This window comes from Hypanus sabinus, chromosome 13, assembly GCF_030144855.1.
Source record: "Hypanus sabinus isolate sHypSab1 chromosome 13, sHypSab1.hap1, whole genome shotgun sequence".
Classification (NCBI taxonomy): domain Eukaryota; kingdom Metazoa; phylum Chordata; class Chondrichthyes; order Myliobatiformes; family Dasyatidae; genus Hypanus; species Hypanus sabinus.
Genome location: NC_082718.1, coordinates 87196782 through 87209654, shown reverse-complemented (window position 1 = coordinate 87209654; position 12873 = coordinate 87196782). Strand labels below are relative to the sequence as shown.

The following is a 12873-nucleotide window of genomic DNA, read 5'->3' as shown; positions in this document are numbered from 1 at the left end:
GAAACTAAAACACTATGGGAGTCCCATGTGATCTTAGACAACATGATCGGCACCAAAGGTCAAGATTAAACCCGGAGCCATCGACTCTACTTGCTGCACCACTGTAACTGAGGAAAACCAGTAAAATATCATCATTATGTGCTGCGTCAAATGACGTGGGTGATCATGGTCATATCCATGATTGTTCTTGGCAAATTTTTCTACAGAAGTGGTTTGCCATTGCCTTCATCTGGGCAGTGTCTTTACAAGAAGGGTGACCCCAGCCATTATCAATACTCTTCAGAGATTGCCTGGTGATAATTGTTGCATAACCAGGACATGATGGAACCACATGACCCTGACAGTATGGGGTGTGGGGAAAACTAAGCAGTTGCTACACCTTACCCAAGAGTGACCTGCAAGATGACGGAGGGAAGGAGTGCCTTACACTTCCTTTGGTAGAGACTTGTCACCCCCCCCCCCCCACCCACGTATCACCCTAGTAAAATACATCTTATTGTAACTTGCAATGACTTATTTCATTTCAGGTAATTGTTATTGATAAAGGAAGAATAGTGGAATGTGGCACTCATAGAAATCTGCTGGAGAAAGGAAGAATCTACAAGAAATTAGTTTTGCACCAACTGACTGCAGGTGCTGTACGGTTTGGACGTGGTGGTTTCCAGGAAGATGATGCACAGGGGGAAGAAGCCGCAAATCCCGAGAGAGAACGTTGGAACAATGCGGATATTGACGTGAGAGAACAACAATGTGGCTAGTCTATAATGGAGAAGTTTGTTTCACATTATTTGTTCATAAGCAAATTAAGTTAATATGATCACCATTTTGATGTGTAAAATGCCTTTCAACATTTGCAACTCATTTTATAGTGAAGGTGCAAGTTTACAGTTATTTATTACAGATGTTTACCATGTTGGATATCCAACCAAAGTGAATTGCAAATCGCAGTCCTATTGAGCTGATGCTCTTTCAGTCCCTGGGCTTAGGTCCAACTCCTACTCTGCAGCAGAAAAGTACAGAACAGGAAACTTGTGGAATTCAGATTCACATCAACTTGTCTAATGTCAGACGCTCAGTCTTGTTTTTTTGTGCGTTATGTATCAGCGAAAGTTTGAAGTGTTAGCAATGAGAAAATAACCTAAACCAGGATCACAGCATTTGTTACCATTAGTTTTATGATTCATGGTATATATAGTCAGAGTACAGCACATAGCAGTTTGCTGCTGCTGCATGGGTTCCACAGAATTTGTAAGCACTTATAATAAATGGCTAATAATTGCATCTTGTAAAAGGAGACTAACATTTTGTATATTTCAAGACTATGAATATTGCACTTGAAACCTACTTTATTTTTATGCCCTCTTCCACTATTTCTCCAACCTCCTCCTCTGATCCCCAACTAGGGCACCAATTCTCTCATACTAAACTAACAATACAGAAAATATTATGTCTAATGTTATCAACCTAACTGTAGACAAGGGTATCATAAGTAATTATTCACATTTCCTGTAGAGCCCACTGAATTGTGAGGACAGAACTGCTTCCCCAGTCCCTGTCCATCACCAATTTTCTTCAAATTTGGGATGAATTGTAGCAATCAATGCAGAGCACCCAAGTCACCAAAAAAACACGACGTAATCTATAATCAAACTGGTCATCACAAAAGCCACTTGGCTGATTTTCGGTAAAGTTTAGTTGTGCTTTTCTGTTAACTTTCTACTTTTGATTATTTGTAAAGAACTGGGTTGATTATTATTTAGAAAATTATATAAAAACATAAGCAGCAACAGCTATTTTTATTTTATTAGTCCCTTTTAAGCCTGTAGTAGAAAGAAACAGCAGAAATAATTTGTAATTAACAATTTAATGAGCATTTATATTTATTTTCATCATTCCTTGGTAATTTTGGCTCCATGGCCACATTGCACTCCTTTTTATTGAATTTTCCACTCACTGATTATATGCTGGGTTTATAACTTACTTTCCTCAATAAGAATTATACAATGAAATTAAATTTCTCATCATGACAACTAACTTATTTTGTCTTTCTTTATATTTAAATCAAGAGAATTTTAAGGTTATGTGGTGACTTGTGTAAGATTATTTGATGTGCTCTTTGTAATATAAACTAACAGAAAATTATTCTTGCCATTAACTGAGTTGGTCAGGTGCAAGTTTTACAGTTTAATATTTCAAATTGATAAACTATTGACCTTTAGTGATGAAAAACAATATTTGTTCAACATCTAATTTTTTGTAAAGTGGCTGCAGAGTTCCTTGAATTTATTGCAAGTTTTTTAATTTAATGTGAAAGAATTTGAATGTAGTTTATCTCTAAATATTGTTGAACATCATACATTAACAATTTTATGTATATTTAAGGGAAATCATTTGAACTTGTAATAGGATTTTTAAGAAACTGTGGTAATGAAATTGTATCTATTTTGAAGAAAGCTGTCTATAATTGTGTAAATATACCAGAGGCATGTATTTATTGTTAACTTGCATTTATTCTTGACACGTAAGATGCAAACTATGTAACTTCTCCTCACAAAGCTTCTTTTAGAATTGTCTTGCCTTCCTTCTGGTCCTTTTATCTTTGATATTAACACAGTACATCAAGCTCCGAAATACTTCGTAGTCTCTGTCACTTTGCAGCTCTTAAAAGCTCCATCTTAACTACTCTCATAAAACTGACCATCTTTTGTAAAATGAAGGGAGATATGAAGAAGAAACATCATTTGTGCTGGGAATTACAGATGTTACTGTTTAGTAACAAATTACAAGACCACCAAATTTATCCTGTCTTAACTATTACAATTTATAGAGTATTAAACTAGCAGGATACATCTGGAGAGAAGTTGCTTAACCTTTTGCAGTTTCTTCATTGTTTTTCTCCCCATTCTCCCTTCTTAGACAGTAGGTGTGAGACACATTTAGTGTTCAGGAGGTTTGAAATTTTGTTCATTGATATAAAATTCTAGTCCCCAACTAAGTAAATTCCCACTATATATTTATCTGAGCCAACAGAACAAAGTAAGTAAATTTATAGAATTTTCTTACCCACTAAGAAAAAACGTTCATTTTTGCTGGCAAACAAATCCAGTCTTGTGCAGGTCACAATAAATCTTTCTTTTGATTGAGGAGTGATACACTACTGAACTTATTTTGTAGGCAAGAATAATCTTTCACACTGGCAAACTAAACCCAGTATTTGTTAATATCTATGTTCTGAAAATTACATCTGTGAACATTTTTCTATGTTGCGTTGTGCAGACTAGAAATTGATATGCCCTTCCTTTGTGAAACATTATTAATTATTTGAGGGTATATAACATGAGGCACAATTTGTTGGACTGCTGAAAACATTTCAACTACATGAAAGAAATCCACTTTGTGTAACTTCTGCAACATAGTTGGTTGAATAATTATAAAGCTGTGGAAATTATTTTAAAACTTGGTGATTGTATGGGTTCTTCTGTACTAATTAAAGCCACGTCAACTGTGCAACTTTGTGCCATCCCTGTCAACTGTTCTTTGAAGTATTTATATTCAGAAACATGTAATATTTAATTTATGTAATGTTCTCTGGGCCATATTTCTTACTACTAAGATCCATATATATCAAAGTTTATTTTTCAGATTTAATATACTGTGACAGTACTATTATTCATGTAAGTGTATTGAATAAACTTAACTATTCTGTTACAAAATAAATATCACAGAATATGTTAAAATGTGCCAACTATAATGAATATGTGCAATAACTCAGTAGATAATTGTGAAGGAATAAAGCGGTTTACCATATCTTAGTATATAGGGGTGCTACAGTAGCGTGGCAATTAGTGTGATGCTAATACAGCTTGGGGTGTTGAAGTTCAATTCCATCGCTGCCTGTAAGGTGTTTGCATATTCTCCCATGAACGCATGGGTTTCTTTTGGGTGCTCTAGTTTCCTCCCACAGTCCAAAGACCTACTGGTTAGTAAGGTCATTGTAAATTGTCCTGTGATTAGGCTAGTGTTGAATAGGTGGATTGCTGGGTGTTGCAGAAGGACCTGTTCCACACTGAATCTCTAAATAAGTAATCTATGCAGAAGCATTGTATATTCTTGCAACCACTGCCTATATCTGTCAAATAGTGCCAGCTATTTCCTGTTACCAGAGGTGTCAACTACAAAGACACCTTTTAATTAATTAAGCAGCAATGGAACACTTGGAGAATCAGGGAAAATAGAAATTAAAGTTCCCTGTGTTCTCTCAGAGCAGCCAGATGTGCTGGGACTGTCATAAATAATTTTGAAACCCTTGCTACTAACTTAGTCTGAAGTCTTCCATGTGTCTTTATGGCAAAGTATGAAGAGGAGCTTTCAGATTTTATCAGATTAATCAGCCTTTTGCAAAGCCATAGTTTCCTTGAAACTGTCTCTGAAATAGTTGATTTCCTTTTGCTGCAGCTCAACAGAGCACTTAATGTGGAAAGTTTTAGATAAATTGCTAGTTGTGATTATCTCTTTCACTTTGGTCATTTTATAATTATTAATATTGTTGATAAAAATTCCCTTTATTTAGTTTAAAAAGTGATTGTAGCATAAGTAGTATTTTAAGCCAGTTTCAGTAATAGCATAGTGGTTGGAGACGAGAAGAATGTATATTAATTATCCTTTGAAGTCGGAGTGCTTAATCCAGGTTTACATTTGAGTGCTGTACTATGCGACAAGGGATCCTCTGTTTCACGTTCCATCTTGTGCTAAAGCCCTACCTTCACAGGTGGACATCAAAAATCCCTGGTGCTATTTGAAAGAATAGACTGTGCATGTTTTGTCCAGCTCTCAGTCAATGACCAACATCATTTAAAGAAATGGTAATTTAACTCATCCCTATTGTGAGATCTTGTTTTAAGCAAATTGGGCTTGCCATATTTATCCCCACTGTGAACCTTTAACACTCTTGTGTTTTCAATTGTGGAATACAAGAAAAAATAATTTCCTCAACTCTGCAGTCCCAATGTTTGAATACTGTCATATATTCACTTGTAATCTCTCTTTAACTTTTAGTAATGAAATTTCACACCCTGTTTAAGCATGAAATTGATATCTATGGTATGTAAACATAACATCTATAATGTTTAAATTCATCAAGACTGCATAGAAACGGAAAATGATGAAATGTTGCCAATAAAGCTCAATTTCCATGACTATACCTCTGTGAAAAGCATTTTATGTATCCTAAAATGTTTATGAGTAGATAGCAAATGTCATAAAGATGGCCCAGTGTTTTTCATCAATGTTGGTATAAGGAAGGGGCGCTCAACCTTTTTTATGCCACGGACCAATACAAGGGGTCCATGGACTCCAGGTTGGGAACCCCTGGAAAGAAAAGTGGATTGGGAAAGCAAATTTTTAGGGCATTGGAAAGACCATATGTGGGGTATTTTGGACAGAACCTGTCTCTTTATTAAAAGAAGAATATTAATGTATTAGAAGCCATCATAGAAGATTACTAAACCAATGCCTGGAATGGGTGGTTTGCATTATGAGGGAACGTGCTAGGCTTGCCTCTGTTGGAATTCAGAAAAGCAAGGGGGACCTGATTGAAGATCTTGAGGGGTGTTGACATAATGGGTGTGGAGGAGATGTTTGTTGTTATAGGGGAATCTAGAACTGAGGGCTGCAATGCGCCAAGTTAGAGGATGAGATGCTGCTTACGGGCTTTGTTGAAGTAGTGTAATAGGTCAAGGCAGAGGTCAGAGAAGCATTCCTTACTCACAGTGTGATCTCCTCAACACTGACAAAACTAAAACAAAATACTGGGTGAGAGCTTTACAAAACATCTCTGCATGGGTTACTCTGAGCTTTCCACTTGCCTGTCATTTTAATTCTCTAATCCACTCTAACTCTCTTTGGCATCATATGTGGGCTGGATTGGAAAATTAAATAGTAAACAATAAAGCCTCAGAATTCCAAGCAGATGACAGTGGTCTTTTGTAGTCTAATGCAAAAGGTGACCATTTGGCCCATTGGGTGAATACTGGCTCCTATTTCCCACTCTTTACCATCACTGAGAATCAGTTACACAATATGGAAACAGGCTGTTCAGCCTAACTTTTCCATGCCAATAAAGGGGTCTTCCTAAGGTAGTCCATTTACCTCCATCTCTCTGAACATTTCCTCTCCATGTACCGGTCCATCTATCTTCTAAACATAATCATTGTACCTGTCTGTATTGCTTCCTGTGGCAGCTTCTTCCATATACCCACTAGCCTCTCAAACTGTGAAAATCCATCTTGTATACAGTACTGCACTAAATTCTTAGGCACATAATAAAAAAAATCTGTAAAGTGACGATGCTTTACAAAAATAAGGAAATGAACAAGTTTCTAAATGTCAAAAAGTTTACTATAAAAAGCAGTAAACAGTAAAACACTAAATCTAATCAACCTTTGGTGTGACCACCCTTTTCCTTTTAAACTGCATCAATTCTCTTAGGTACACAGTTGTGTTTTATAAAAATTGACCAGAAGATTGTTCCAAGCATCTTGCAGAACTTGTCATGGTTCTGCCAGGTTTTGCTGTCTTCCTTGCTTCTGTCCAGGTAATCTCAGACAGCCTGAATGAGATCAAGGCTCTCTGAAGACCATACCATTTGTTGCAGAACTCCTTGTTCTTTTCATTGAAGATAGTTCTTTGTGGCCTTGGCCATGTGTCTGGGGTCATTGTCATGCTGCAGAATGAAGTTAAGGCCAATCGAACGCCTCCTTGATGGCATTGAGTGATGGATGAGAACCAGCTTTTACTTTTCAGAATTGAGGATTCCATTAATTCCGACCACCAACCCTATTTGCAGTAATGCAGTTCCAAACCTGCAGAAAACCTCAGCCATGCTTCACTGTTGGCTGCAGACACTCATCCATGTAGCCTCCTGCTTGACACATCAGTCTGGAGGACTTACTGCCACTGTTCAGTGCCCCAGTCCATGTGTTTTTGGGGATAGGTGAGTCTCTTGGCTTTGTTTCCACTTTGGAGAAATGGCTTTTTTTGGCAGCAATTCTTCCATGAAGATCACCTCTGACAAGACTTCTCCAGACTGTAGAAGGGTGTACTGTGTGCCCCTCACAATGTTATAAACCTCTAAGGTTACCTTTCAGCCTCCTTTGCACCACGAAAAACAAGCCTGCCTGTCCAGTCCCTCCTCAGTATTCAAGCCTTGGTGACATCTTTGTGACATCTTCTCTGTTAATGATATCCTTCCTATGGTAAGGCAACTGGAACTGCACACAATTCCAGCTGTAGTCTTGTGTGTGTCTTAAATAGCTGTCGCATGATATCCCAACTCTTGTATTCAGTGTTCCATCCTATGAAGCCAAGTGTGACTTGCTCCACGTTGTCTACCTCTACTTGGGAGACCATGTACATGTATTCCCAGTTGTCCCTGTTCTGTAACACTCCCTGTCATTCACTATGTATGCCCTGCAGTAATTCGGTTTTCCAAAATGCATCTCTTCACACTTAACTAAGTTAAATTCTGTTTGCCATTCCTCTGTAACTTTAGACAACCTTTGCTGTCCACCACACCATCAATTGTGCTGTTATCTGCAAACCTAACTAGTCATGCCACATAATTTTTCATCCGCTCAATTTATTTTCTTTCCAATGTGCCTTTATTTACCAAGTCCTCCACAGACCCTATGTACTTAACAGCATACCTTTGGCAGGTAGGAGAAAGCCAGTGCAAATCCACATAGATGGCAACGGGGGTCAGGAGCTGTGAGGTGGCAAGGATGACCACCCCACCACTCCGGTAACAAAGGTTTTGCTTCCTGAAAACTTTCCGGTGCATTTTATGGAGTTTGGGTCATGAAAATCGCCAAGAAATTTTCCTGTCATGCATCTTTCATTTGAAATCGCCTGTCTCTGTTATTTCAATTCAGTATTGAAGTCAGAATTAACTGATACCAAGATTAAGGAAGGCATTTTTGTTGGCCCACAAATGAAGCAGGTCATTAGTGACAGGCAAGCTACATGCCTCAAGTATACAAGGCCATGAAGTGTAATATGCCCCTTAAGATTCTTTATCAGCCATTCCCATTTAAATTACTCTGCAAATTTTGGTGCTGGAAGGTTTCACCAGGACATTGTAGTCATGAAGAAACGGTATCAGGGCAACTGGAATCCATCAATGCTGGCTGATTATTGTTGTCATTTAGACGAGAAGCTCAGACACTGAGTATAAATGAAAATCAACAAGACATTTTTATCTTTTTAGCAAAGCGTCTGCATCATTATGGAATTAAACACATTATATTCAATAACATTTATTGTTTCTCCAAGTCCCTAAGTGATACAAGTAGTCCGAAATTTGTATTCAGCTTCAAGCGGTCAATTATAAACAAAAATAAACCTGAAGAAGCAACACTTCCAAAAAAAAGTTATCGTCCAGTGTAATTGGACCAGCGATTAAACCGTGGGCAACCGTGCTGTGGCCACTTTGATAACCAATTTACTGGCCCAGTGGTCACCCTGTCACCCGGATAACGATTTACTAAGCAGTCCAAACCACCAAAATGTTTGGCGGCACTGCCGTTGTAGCACGAAGCCCTTTATAATTTAAAACTTTAATTCGTCACAATAGTGTTCCCTGGAACACATATTTGCTTGACAAAACTTTTTTTTTAGCATAAACCTCCCTTTAAATTTGACGATGTAGTTTCATAAATGCAAATCACCCTGCCTTTGCTTGTTACCAGGGAACGTTTGAAGTAAATGTTCCCACAATCTGGCAGCGGGTTTAATTAGATTCTTACAACGGCTCCGGTAGCAGCCAGAAGTTGAGAAGAATCCTTCAGCTGTGGCCCTATGATTCTGCCGTCACTGAGGTAACTGGTCTAGTTATCTCACCCTGTCACGCAGGAAATGGGCCCGGTGATCACCTCGGCATCTGGCTAACTGGACCAGTGATCACTTGTCACCCGGATAACTCACGCCCGGGTAACTGGTCCAGCGGTCAACCCTCGGACAGGCGTCCTTCCCTGACTAAACACTGCCCCCTGCCGCTCCTGCAGTAAATGCCCCCTGTTGCCAAAACCGGAGCCGCTAAAGTTTTTAGCAAGGTCCACCTAAACTTTCAGCTCCTTCAGTCAGTTGTCGGGACCACCGGTTCCGTGCGAGCTGCCTCGGCACGGAGCCTCCGCCTTTTTGTACAGGGTTGAGCATTTCCAGCCGACCTGACCCTGCGTGCACAGGAGGGCGGGATTTGCCGGGGTGTGCAGGACCTGATTGCGCCGCCTCATTAATCCAGTGGGTGTGGGATAGAAGGGAGAACAGCCCCCCTCCACCTCCCCAGCCTTGCGCGTCCGACTCCTCGCTGCCAGCAATCCATCAACGAGACGTCAATGACATTCCTCCGGGGAAGCGACGAACGCGCGCTGCCCTGACCAAGAAAGAGCGAAGGCACCAGGGGCGCAACATCAGTTGCGTCTTTCTCATCGCAGCGGTAACTCCTCGCCCCAAACCTTCATCCGGCACCGAATCTCTCGGATATTTGCAGCACCGGCGCTGATCCGTTCTGAAGCGGCGGCAGCGAAGTTTGCCACCGGTGTGGGTGCGCGGTGAAGGGAATTCAGCATCACCCGTTCAAGTGTGCAGGGAATGGCCGGGAGCGGGCACGTCAGCTCTTTCAGGGATCTGCAAAGGTGGAAAGCCTTCCAAGTAACTTTCTTCCTGGTGTCTTTAATGCCTCTGGTGTGCACTTCATGGGGGACCGGATTTCACTACAAGTTCCCAGCTGCTCTGCAAAACAACAAGGATCATCAGCACGGAGTTGTGAGCAATGGGTTTCTCAGTCGAAGGTAACGGGGTGGCTCCGCTTCACTCGTTTTTAACAATAGGAAACGGGTATCTTTTCTAAGATAGCGCACAGAAGGCTGTTTGTGATTTGCCGCAAGTGGTGCGTGCCGTTGGTCAGTGTGTATGCTTTGGTTTGAACGGATGTGAGGAAAGTTTATCGGAGTGAATCGGCTTGGCCGCCGGGAAGGTGAATGAGCACGTCTTAGTGTGCCTTATTTTGAAAGGTTGTTTGGACCGGAGATTCGCGATTTACCGAGCGGTCCATCAACCCCAGTGTTTGGCGGCACTGCCGTTGTAGCGTTAAAGGAACACGAGGCAATTAAAAAAAATAATTCCCCACAATAATTTTACCTGGAACACGTGTTCGAGAGACAAAACTTTTCCCTTTAAATATGTCAATGTAATTTCGTAAATACAAATCAACCTGGCTTTGCTTGTGACGAGGGAGGGTTTGAATTGAGTGTTCACACAGTCTGTCAACGGGGTTAGTGAGATTCTTACAGCGGCGCGGGAGCGACCAGAATTCAGGCAAGCATCTTCCTCCGGTGTTACAAATGAGTGCCCAAAGTCTTTCCTGCTCTAGAAACTCATTGCTTCGGCTATTGCTGTAAATCAATTGCAGAGCCGGTGCAAACTAGATCCTCATACCGTGGATTCGGTCGTCTTATTCATTCAGTGGATCGTTAAGATACTATATTAACATGTCCAATTTCCCCTTCCTAAAGCGGCTTATTGCTTCGTCCGCCTGTCTGCATTTTTCAGGGCAAGACCTTTGTGTTGGGGCAGATGAATACAGGAAGGTTTGTCTCAGTGCAAAAGAAGCATCTACTGTTCCCAACTTTATTGCCGGAGCAGCGAAAAATCGCACCACGGTGTAAAAAGAACCTGACGCACGGGGTCGTGTTAATCTCTCAAACAACTGAGCGGCTTTCCCACTGAAGATTCGAGACCCCGTTGCCTCTGTTCGAACAAATCTCCAGAACAAATGGTTCTCTCGATCCCAAATCGACCCGTGTCCTGCCTCATTCATTTTGCGTTTCTGAACTCTTGGGAGTATGTGGGTGTCTGCGGTGGAGGTGCCTTACCAAAGAAAGCTAATAGTAAACCAGCCCTATTCGTCTGACAAGCTAGCGCTGCACCAGAGACCGCTGAAATCCGACTTTACCTTAAAATGGCGTTTCTTTGATGTAACAATACACGCGTTCGATTAATTGGAAATTACCGGTTAGCAATTTGTGGCTGTTTTGAATAATCTTATCATCCCCTTTCTCTAAAATGGGATTAACCAAAACGTGACTCTGTAAGGAGTCTGCGAAAAATACAGGATTTCCAACAGTTTCACTCGCTTTTGAAGTGCCCAGTATGATCAGACTCCTTCACAAAACGAGGGCGGAGTCTTTAGTGAGAAGGGTTGAGAAGTCAGTCTGGTTGGTACATCACTGGACACAGGCTCGGCAGTACCCGAGTTGCGCGGTGGTCGGATAGTGTTCCCGGGGGTCAGGCTAGTCAGCAAGCACGCCATTGTTATCTTTTTCAAGGAGGAAAAACTCAGTGTTAGTTTTGCAATAGACTCCCGTCAGGCCTGACAGGGAGCTTCGTACCTCTTCCCTCCTAAAGGTGTGTACATCCAGGGGACAGCGGCTGAGCGCTCTCACCGTGCCGCGGATGGTCCAAGTCCCGCGGCTCTTGGTGGAATCTAAACATGAACGACCACTTCTATAATTTTTCTAACTTTCAAAGGATCGTTCACTGTCGGAAATGAATAAACTGGAAGAGCCGGGGGCTGTCCCGTCACACCTCCGGTAACGGGTGTAAACCGATGGCTTACCGACCTTTGTAAGCAGGACCACCATGCACGCTGCTTTCAGCGGACTAAGAAGTTCAAAAGTACAAAGTACATATCTGTCGCCAAATACACCCCTGAGAGTCATTTTTCTTGCGGGCATACTCAATAAATCTATAGAGTAATAACCATAACAGAATCAATGAATTCCGCTTTGGCGCAAATCCCATCTCTATCAGTGACTGTGGTTTGAAACTCTAGTCCCGATTTTTCAATAATCAAACACCAGGTGTCTCGGTCAAGGAGACTCCAGTTGGAGGCTCTATTTGATTAAATTAACTACGGATGCCATAGTTAAACTAACCCCATTAACGCAGGCGCGCTTTGGGAAACTTTGCGATTGAGTCCCGTAACAACTCCGGGCTTCAAAATCAAAGTCCATTCGACTGAACGGCGATCACTAGGTACAAATCCACATAGTACACTAGTTAGGACATTGGATATCCGCCCCCCACCCACACATTTACTCGGGGGGGGGGGGGGGTTGAATGGAAGGGCCGGCATGGAAGTTTGTTTTCAAAGGCTTGATTGTGTGGCACATGGTTCCTGTAGTATCTGCGGATTGGAAAGCAAGCGTGAAGACTTGACGGAGCACTGTGTATCGATCTCTAGCGGGTCTTACCTTGGTTTAGAAAAACTTTAAACTGACCCTGATACTTTACGCTTTTCTTCTGAGATGATAGTGAGACAATGCAGTGATTTTTAAAATAGAAAAACACGGCAAAACGCACGGCAGGTCCCGAGGGGGTGAGTTATGTCAGTCCGAAGACGGGTGTTCATTTCCTGATTAGCAGAAACCACAATAGCTTCGCGCGCTAGATAATTGACATGATTAGTCTTGGTATTTGTTTAAATCTTTGGGATCTCGATGAAAACTATTTTTTAAAAAAACGGTTAACTACTTTAAGGTGCTGGTTTTAACGCTGTTCTTGGTAAGGTAGTTGTGAACTGTCCAATTATCTGACACTGGAATCTACCGGGAAGGAGTTGCTGCGGGAGCCCAGGGCAGAAGGACATTTGAAGATTAACTGTTTTCCAATGTGGAAATAAGACTAAACTGCATAAAATGGAAATTTTAAGTTAAAACAGAAAGTACTGGAAATAGTCAGCAGGTTAGGCAGCATCTGTGGGACGAGAAACAGGGTCAAGGTTTCAGGCTGAAGGCACATGGTTTCATTGGTGGTGTT

General features: G+C 41.2%; 2 protein-coding genes across 8 annotated transcripts in view; both read left to right on the top strand.

Annotated features, from left to right (window-relative positions):
* Positions 1-5187, top strand: part of LOC132404077 (ABC transporter B family member 1-like) — a 152893-nt gene extending 147706 nt beyond the window's left edge. For all 3 annotated transcript variants that reach the window (XM_059988085.1, XM_059988086.1, XM_059988087.1), the window contains exon 20: positions 528-5187. In XM_059988085.1, coding sequence (XP_059844068.1) covers positions 528-758 — 231 coding nt within the window. In that variant the 3' untranslated portion in view covers positions 759-5187. The remainder of the gene's footprint in view (positions 1-527) is intronic.
* A 3152-nt stretch (positions 5188-8339) lies between these two features.
* The window catches only part of emid1 (EMI domain containing 1), a 466983-nt gene continuing 462449 nt past the window's right edge, over positions 8340-12873 (top strand). For 2 of the 5 annotated variants that reach the window (XM_059988080.1, XM_059988082.1), the window contains exon 1: positions 8340-9845. In XM_059988080.1, the coding sequence (XP_059844063.1) occupies positions 9646-9845 (200 nt within the window). In that variant the 5' untranslated portion in view covers positions 8340-9645. The remainder of the gene's footprint in view (positions 9846-12873) is intronic. The other 3 variants (XR_009515419.1, XM_059988079.1, XM_059988081.1) reach the window with 2 other exon arrangements.